The 9,560-nt window shown below is 36.3% G+C and overlaps 1 protein-coding gene across 1 annotated transcript; it reads right to left on the bottom strand.

Moving 5' to 3' along the window:
* Positions 1–573: 573 nt before the first annotated feature.
* On the bottom strand, positions 574–7,316 carry LOC115928486. Its single transcript, XM_030995721.1, has 7 exons — positions 6,697–7,316; positions 5,902–6,036; positions 4,491–4,745; positions 4,019–4,128; positions 3,403–3,619; positions 1,170–1,289; positions 574–725 (listed from the first exon to the last, which is right to left on the bottom strand). The coding sequence occupies exons 1-7, from the start codon at positions 6,983–6,985 to the stop codon at positions 574–576; spliced, it is 1,278 nt and encodes a 425-aa protein (XP_030851581.1). The 5' UTR covers positions 6,986–7,316.
* Between the last annotated feature and the right edge of the window lie 2,244 nt (positions 7,317–9,560).

Raw genomic sequence — 9,560 nt, 5'->3', positions numbered from 1 at the left:
CGTCCTGCTCTAGCTTTGCTGGTACAACATGACTCTTGGAGCGTTGAAACAAATTACTTTAATTACTGTATCGAAAGAAAGTAGAGAACATTTAGCACATGAATTATTCAGCGGATATAAGTTCGGTCCGGTTAATCGCTACAGCTGTAAAAACAAGAGGCGTCAATTCCATTTTCATTTCATGCGAAGCTTTACCCCTTCGATGTCGGGGAATACCTGGCCGATTTGTCCTTACTACTAATAATAGTGTTACTGAAGTATTGTACAGCGCTCAGGGCTGATATACTGCTACTCCTGGGGCTCCTAGATTACTACCCTGGATTTAGCACGGCTGCCATTACAGCGCTCGAGCATTTCAGGGAACTAATTCCTACCGGGTTTCGTGGGTGGAGTGTGCCAAATGTAGATTCATGTCTTGCCAAAGGACTAAAGGCTACGACAGGGATTCGAACCCAAAACTTGTGGTTGACAGTCCAGATACTTATCCACTGGACCACAACACCTCCACCTTTTGATATTGCAGGAACAATATGTTTCTCTATCACCTTATTCTGGCAAAGAATCATAGCTACGTTACGTTCCTGACAGGAAAAGACCGTAACGAACCTTTTTTACGATCATGAGAAGTTCATCAGCAGTCGAGTTTCTTCCACAGTTCATCACGGGTTTCCAAACACAAGCTCGAATAGTGTCACCAGAACAATTGGCTTCTATACGATGATCCCCTGCGGAAACATAAAAGGTTGATGTTCACGATATCGACTTATGCTATGTACATGGCAACTGTTACATAAATAGAAATATACACAAATAAACAAAGGATATCAAATCAATTACCATATTTTGAGTTCAGAAGGTTATCAACTTTACATTCCTGCAGTTAAATGTTTAGATTGATCTACTATCTGGTAGCAAATATGAAATGGTTAAACGTATTGTATTGAATAAATCCCAACGAAAACAAAATCACCACAGTTTCCCTGCAGGAGGGTTTTACTGCACGTTGATTTTCTTTTCTCGTTCCAAAGTAGACCGTTTTTTTTATTTTCACATAAGACTATTTCCAAAACCTTTTACAATCGATAGATACTTTTTGGCCATTCTTGGCCATTCTTTCACAGGCAAACAGATACAAGAACATGAACTATCCGTTGATGAAAATGACTTACGATTTACGGTATAATCAGGGCATTTTGTATCGGTTGAGTTAGCTCTGCTTCCGATGACACCACTATCAAACATGGCCACATAGCCATATGTTGTCATATAGGCCCCGGCTGCACAGGTCACTGTGAAGATCATCAGAATAGATGTTGATTGTAGGTGGAAAATGTATGTACTTTACAACAATTTCTTTTGTAATTTTTCTTTATTTTCTTTGTAAATAATTTATGCAGTTGTTATCGATGTCAGTTTGGGTAATATTGTCTTCTTTTGTGCACGAACTTGCTAAAAAAAACAGCCTTGCGGCCAAATGCATAATTTTGTTAGACAAATCGAAATAAATAAAACACAAAATATTCTGCCAGCGACAATACTCTACTCAGAACAAAAGGGCATTAATCATAAATACCCGTAATACAGACACGCCCTTTTGGTTATTAGTGGCTATCATAATGGATCATCTATGATGTAGTTACCTGTAATACCTACGTCTTATTTCCATTCGTTATGTATATAACAGGGTTGGCATATTTCCCGCTTCAGAGGCTTATTTCCCGGACGCCGGAAAATAAGCGGTATTTACCGGTATTTACCGCTTTTTACCGGTATTTACCACTTTTTTTTTTTACCACTACCGGGAAATATATTTTTCCACTCACTTGTTCATAGGGATTGTCCAATTTTGAACATAATAACAATGGCGGTGAGTATGGTTGCTCTTGTGTGTACTATGTGTGTGTGTGTGTGTGTGTGTGTGTGTTTGTTCGTGTGTTTGTCTATGTCTGTAATTATGTAATGCTGGAAAAAAATACAGGAAAAAAATACCAAATATACACCTAATCTAGATATTATGTTCTTCATTAAAGGGAACCAAAACCTTTATACTAAGTTACTTTTATTGTAAAGTTTAAGATATTTGAATAAAATCAGTGAAAAATTGAACAAAAATCGGGCAAGGAATAAGGAACTTAAAGCTTTTTAAAATGACTAGTCACTAGAGGGCGATATTCAATTTGATGAGATCATTTGTGGACAACTCTCCATGCCTTTTGTACATCAAATTTCACAATTCTTTCGTTTTTTTCCTATTTATTTGTGTTCTTGATCGGATTTCATAACATGTGAAGTAGAATATCATTTTGCATTCTATTATCTCAGTCACAAGAAAGAAGGAAAAACATGAAATTTGATGTACAAAAGGCATGGAGAGTTGTCCACAAATGATGTCATCAATTTCAATATCGTCCTCTAGTGACTAGTCATTTCAAAAAGCGTTAACTTCCTTATTCTTGCCCGAATTTTGTTCAAGTTTTCACTGATTTTATTCAAATATCTTAAACTATACAATAAAAGTATCTTGTATAAAGGTTTTGGTTCCCAGTTGCTAATTACCATATTCATGAATACCTATTAATTAGCATATGAACAAAATGCCATTTGTTTGGGTGTGTACATGTATGCAGTGAGGATTTTATAAATCTGTTTGTGTGTTCCTACTATGAGTATTGTGCTGCTAATTATTTCAGAACAATATTTTCAGTTATGAGGCTATAAACAAGTAAAATTATTAATAAATAGATAATTAAAATCATATTTCCCGTTTTTTACATATATACCGGACGCGCATCTTATTCACCGGACGGTATTTACCGGTATTTACCGCCGGTAATTACCGCCTTCGGTATTTACCGCCCAACCCTGGTATATAATTCATTTAAGAAAGTAGAAGTATTGAAAGCAATGGTGACTGGGCAGCACAAAAACCTATAAAGGAGGTTATTACCAAAGGAGCGTTTTTAGTTTTTATGTAATGAAACGTTGTTAGATTCGTAGAAATTGTATCTAATAAATTTATATCAGATGCTATAAGATATAAGCAGCTCTAAATGTGGACTCTAGCAACTACATTAAATGCTATAAAGATAGAGCAACATTAACTTTCATATATACACAAAAGGAAAATAGCTTGAAATTACAGAAAACACATGTACATCGAACCCGATCGCAACTACCTTCGAGAAATCAACTTATGGCAATTCAAACAGCCTTTACTTGAAGAAAAAAAGCCTGTCCATCAGCTCTAAAAAAAAATGCGCGAAAATTACAATGATATATTACCAAACCCGACCATGATTACTTTAGAATATACAGTAGCTAGGTTATTTAAATTGCCCTTGAGTTGACGTAGTATTGGCGATCAGGTTATCAGCAAACATTTACCGTAATGATAAAGCTCACCTGCACTAAATGATTGAACAGAGGCTGGGTCCAGGAAGTTAGGGTTCCCCTCAGCAAGGCTTGTAATTGTAGAACTGATGATGGACAGTTGTTCACCATCGGGTACTGAACCATTATATACATAGACACCGAATTGTGCATTCACGCTTCCAGGTGAGAAGATGTTTACTCCAACTGCAACGGTGGCTTCAAAATTATTCTGGAGAGGTGTCAGGATCTGAAAGCAACACAGAATATCATTTGAGTGCCAGCCAACCTAATCTATGCAACTTGGATTAGAATATAAAGGAATCGAATTCAAATTTGGTTCCTTGCGGGAATATTTTGTATGGACGAATGCACTAAACAGTGTTAAGTACACTGTAAGAGGTGAATAGCCAAAAAGCAGAGATGTAAGGGGGTAATGCACGGCTATAAAATGTTTGATATAGATATATGTATTGTATCTGAATGAAATAATGAATAAATGGAGATTTCTTTTTAGATAAATGACATATAAATGTTTGTAGATGATCGAAATTTATGATAAATTAAATTTTCAGATATTTTAGACAAAAGATAATTGTTTAGAATGTTAATAAGTCAGCAGATCAGATAATCTAATATTCATACTCACAAACTTGGTTAATTCCTTTGAGAGCTGCTGAAAGTATAAGGAAGATCTATCCAAAAGACTGCTGTTGAAAGTCTTGTTGAATGACGCCATTACTACATAGTTATCAACACCTGGAAGTGAAACAAAATTCATAACGAATTTTTAAAAAAGCAATAGAAACCTTTTAATAATTAACTACAGTGTATTATATAAATTAGGCAACATGTTAAACTAAACATAGAGTATTACATAAACGATTGACACATGGGGCATCTAAAGAAGTGCACTGACTTTGATATAAAAGATAAATATAGTTACATTACCCCCATCGAATTAATTTTTTAAAGTTATGCCTAGGTCACATTTGCCGCGGCGGACGTGCGGTCCAAAATATCAAGTATGATAAAGATATGAGTAGGAGATAAGACTAGGAGAGTTAAAGATCGCACTAGGTTCTTCAAACATAATCGCCAACTACAGACTCCAAACTAACCATTGACTGTCAACAAAGCTTGTTTTGTGGTCAAAGTTTTGCCGTCCTCCCCGACAGCAGTGCAATAATAGTATCCCTGTTCCTCGGCCAGAGCTGGACTGATAACTAACGGGGACCTGTTCTCACTGCCCAAGATGGGGACACTGTCCTTGTACCACATGTACCTTCGCGCGTTGTGGATGGAACAGGAAAAGGTGACCCGCTTCTCTACATCTACCATCTGAGACAACGGGTTCGTGAAAACCGCAAGAGGTCCTAAAAATGTGATTTAATCATTATATATATATATATATATTAAACAATACTATATTTCTTATGCATCATAAAGTATTCCATGATAGGATTCTACAGAAGTATTGGTTATTCAAAAGTATCGAAAGTATTTGATATAAAGATTTTAAAAGTGTTTGCATGTATCATAGAATATTCCCCTATGATGGGTAGATAGGGTTCACGAGAAGTATTGTTTATTCGAAAGTATTCATATTAAAAAAAAATGTATTTTGTATGTATCATGAAATATTTCGTAATGACGAGTAGATGTGGTTTGAGAGAAATAATGTTTATTCAAAAGTATGCGATACAAATTTATGAGGTGTGCATGGTCTTGATTCACTGAACCATTTCGATAATTTGTCAAGACTAAATCCGGTGTCATATTAATATAAATATGAATCAAAGTATGCATACACATACATACATGTGAAACATTCTATATACACCCACACACTCTCACATACACGCTCACAACATTAAATACACACACACAAACATACATATGTATTTTGCTTGGACTATTTTTTCTTTACAATAAAAGCTGAAGATGACCAGGGGCTGAAAATTATTCTAAGTACTCCACGCCAAGAGGGTTACCATCATGCCCAAAGACATCGTGCCCAAAGGCTTCTTGGAGCCTTTCTTAGCAACTGGAGCTGTTGGAGCCATCTGATTGCTTGCTTGAGAAAGATTCGGAAAGATTTATGATATAGCACATGATGACAGTTTAAAAGTTTATATTGTGATTTTCTGGAATCATCAAAATGATTAAAGATATAACGAGATACGTGCGGATGCCTTTACCGTTTGGTTGAACCATGTTAAATATACTGATATATGTGGATATAATTATGGAACAGAATGGATATTGACATGCCATTTTTATTTTAAAAAATGTTGCTCATTGAAGCAGCTATGATTTATCGCAATCATAGTATAATTTGGAAGCATATTACTTCTACTTTATGAAGAGCAATAAACAATTTTTAATATAGATCATAGTTTTTCTCACAATTCCCCTTTGCTTTGAGGTATGGTTTTTCTGGGGAACGCAATGTATATATACACATGCGCACACGCACCCACACATATACACACACCCACTCACATACGCACATACCCACATCTATCTTACCTTCCTCCCTCATTTGAGTGTTACAATGAACATCAGTGTATGATTCTGCACACGTGCAAACATACGATGCTCCATCGTCGCTAGTCGTACAAGTGCCTCCATTTAGACAAGGTGACAGAGCACAAGGTTCAGTGGCTGTGGGTGAAGTTAAACCGTGACATTCAAAGATAAAGTTGAGTTACTTAAGACATGTGATCGCTTGTTAAAGATTCAGAAAAGGTTGTATGTGAGTTTCTGGAATCATCAAAATGATACAAAATTTACACTCTCTGTGGAGATCACATGCACTTCATATAGAAATGGGTACGGCTTATATGGGAATACACAACACAATCTTGACTAAATTTGTCAACGCTCTCTTGTTATATTTCCAATAATATATAGAAACCCGATTCAGGGGACATTTCTTCTGCGATACTTATTTAAGCTGACATACAAATAATCGACAAACTTTTACCAGTTCCTATTAATTCTGAAAGTCCTATTTTTGTTTGATTTGTTTATTTTTCATTATTTTTAGTTTGGAGGGGGGCTTAATAAAGAAATACATATCCTATTCCTGAAGAGAATGGACTATATGTGAATGGGAAATTACGATATAAAGCGTCAAAGTGCATATTTTGAATATTGATACCACCATATTAATCAATTTATTTTCACTATAAAAACTAACTACATTTTTTCTTCCTGAAACAGAAATATATCATATTTGTCACTCTTGAAAGCTCATTCATGACAGTGGTCTGGTCCAAAATATTTATGGCACAAGTACAGTACTTTGTGTAAGTACTATACCTGTGCAAGAGGTCCCGGTGCCGGTGAATCCCTCCATACAGGTGCACAAGTACCTGCCACTTAGATCGTTGCACAATGCGTTACTGTCACACACTTGGGGTGACCCGGCACATTCGTCGATGTTCACACAGGTAAATGGAGTCCTGTCATCCTTAACGGGTGTGTATCCAGCGTTACACACACAGTCGTAGCTATTGATACCCCCATTACAGGTTGAGACCCTTGGGCAGGGTGTGAACCTTTGACATATGTCAATAACTGGAAGTATACAGGGAGATATGATACACATTAATGAAAATTCAGTTTACGGGTATAATATAATTTTTTAACGAGGTTAGCCTCATCAATGTTAACAGTGCCATCATTACACCTGGGTCGAGAGGGGCAAATGTGTTCATACGCTAGTCTGCATGCTGACACTACTTTGACACTAAAACACGATTCGATGAAGCCTCCACCCGAACCTAGCTCTGTCAATCTCTGGCTTGCTATACAAATCATTGGAATAACTTATTAGATCACAGATGTTCAGCGTCTCGATCTAATAAGTCAACAAATTGTAATCATTTCGCTGAGAAAACTATTATGTAACACATTGGGTGCGTTTATATACGAAATGATCATCTTGAGAATATACGAAATCCAAATAATTATAGTTTTTTCCTGAAGATTTCCTACACAAAGTTCAAGCAATAACATAGAGACATATACATTGCACACAGGATTTTTGTTTTAACATTTAGAACTATCACAGTCAGTCCTGGACTTTGTAACACGAACTAAAAGATGTTTCAAGTTATTCGTGTGAATTTTCTGATAAGAATTGTCAGATGGACATGCCTTCACAAGTTGGTAGCTCGGCGGACAGCACCCCACTAGCCTGACAGATGACAGACGAGTTACCAAGGAGGTCATATCCGGGCTGACATTCATACATGCACGATGTGTTGTAGTCTATCGTCATCTCTGTACCGCATTGTGTGTTATCCGTGGTGAGGTTTGCCGGAAAAGCTGGAATGTTACACGTAACAACTGCCGAGACAAGAAAATAGTAATGAAACATGCGTACACATTGCCCGGTTACAATACAAAGGAAACGATTGCAAAGTTTTTCCAAAAATTAACTCAAGGACAATTCCCGCTTGTATTCGTGTAGAAATTATGTTTGAATTGCATAACTGTACATTGAAATGTGATATTCACACATTTCAAAAGGCTTTTTATTTTGCCTCTCGTTGCTTTTAGTGAAAGTCTATAATTTTGAGTTGTTCGAACACTTTACTGTAGATGCGAAGGTCGTGGGTTCTATCCCTGGCAAGGCACTTCAGTCATTACACAAGATATTTTATCTGTATTGTTCCTCGCAATCCATGTGTTTGCATACCCCGAAGACACTTCACGTGAACAGACTTCTGGTAGCGGACAAACTACAACTGAAAATATGAAGCAGAACGGTACATTTCATATTCGTTCTGGTTTACGTTCATCGCATCACAATATTAGGCTTAACGAAATACGTACCAAAAGAAATTGGGTGGGATAGAGCATTTGCATCAGCAACTCCTTCTTTGTGGAATAAGTTACCTTTCTCTATTCAGACGACCAACACTCTTTCTACTTTCAAAACTGGGCTTAATACTCACCTGATGCTCAATGCATATTGTTAAATTTCAATGTTCTTTCCATACAATACATGCAAAGCGAATAATCACACTATGCCACGTTGTATGTACCATGGCACCATAAAGTTGTGTGATCTAATGTAAGTTAACATTTAATATTTCTTTAATATTAAGTATGTTGAATATTAATTTAAATTATATGTATGCGCCTTGAGCATCTCTAGAGATGGATATGTTGCGCTTTATAAATATTGTTTTTATTATTTTTATTACGAGAATTAACTTCGAGCATCACACACAGAATGATTACATGTATCACTTAATAGATCTACATTGTAAAATCTAACATTGAAAATGAATGGTCTTACTTTGACATGTGGAATATCATCAGAGAAGGTTCTGTTGGCAAGGCAGTTTAGAGATGACATCCCAATAAGGTCATACCCAATGTTGCAGGAAAATGAACATGTTGTATCGTATGCCACATTCTGTCCCTCCGTGCATGAAGATGAAAGGTTGGGGGGCAGCTGTGGTACGTTACAGGTCTCAACTGCACATAAATTTTGATAACAATAATAGCACGTAAACTAATTGATGAAAAAAATACATGGTTAAAGTTTACCGAGTGAGGAGAAGAGCATTTATAAGGTATGGTTGTGCACAATGATTATAACAGAATCGGCCGTTTGGAAAGAGATCATTCGAAGAACCTGATACAGGTTTTATTCTCGAAAATCAGACAGTTATATTCGTCATAATAGACAAGCCCACCCTAAATTGTGTTACACAAATTAGTCTTCCTTTAAAATATATATTAAATCGCTAAACTTGTATTTACCAGGGGCATTAGACAGGTTGTTGTGTTACTGTGTAAGCATTCTCTTTACATATTAGGACAAACAACCCAACTCAGCAAATGATTTTTGACCATGAATCCTTCAGATGTCTCCAACAATTATTCATTGAGAAAAGAAAATACAAATTTAAGTCTTCAACCAAACTCTACCCTCATTTGAAAAATTGAAAAAAAGTTTTTTACCTTCACATGAAGGCAACAAATCAGAGAGAGACATGTTTGCCAGACATGTTACTGATGCAGATCCAACAAGACTATATCCCACATCACATGAATATGAACACCTTTCTCTGTAATTGATGGATAGTCCTGCATCGCATTGTGACGTCATAGGAGATAGACGTGGTAGAAGCTCGGGTATGTAGCAGGATACAACTGTTAAAGAA

This window comes from Strongylocentrotus purpuratus, unplaced genomic scaffold (genome assembly GCF_000002235.5).
Source record: "Strongylocentrotus purpuratus isolate Spur 01 unplaced genomic scaffold, Spur_5.0 spur5_scaffold_3, whole genome shotgun sequence".
NCBI classification, from domain to species: domain Eukaryota; kingdom Metazoa; phylum Echinodermata; class Echinoidea; order Camarodonta; family Strongylocentrotidae; genus Strongylocentrotus; species Strongylocentrotus purpuratus.
The sequence above is the reverse complement of the archived record's forward strand: the minus strand, read 5'-3'. Positions and strand labels throughout refer to the sequence as shown.

What these genes read in the sequence shown, in the direction of transcription:
- LOC115928486 (XM_030995721.1), bottom strand. Translation starts at nt 6,985, where the DNA reads ATGTGTATCATATCTCCCTGTATACTTCCAGTTATTGACATATGTCAA. An exon ending in TGTTCAATCATTTAGTGCAG is followed by an intron (nt 1,290 to 3,402) that starts GTGAGCTTTATC and finishes TGATCTTCACAG; the next exon opens with TGACCTGTGCAGCCGGGGCC. An exon ending in CCCTGATTATACCGTAAATC is followed by an intron (nt 726 to 1,169) that starts GTAAGTCATTTT and finishes ATGTTTCCGCAG; the next exon opens with GGGATCATCGTATAGAAGCC.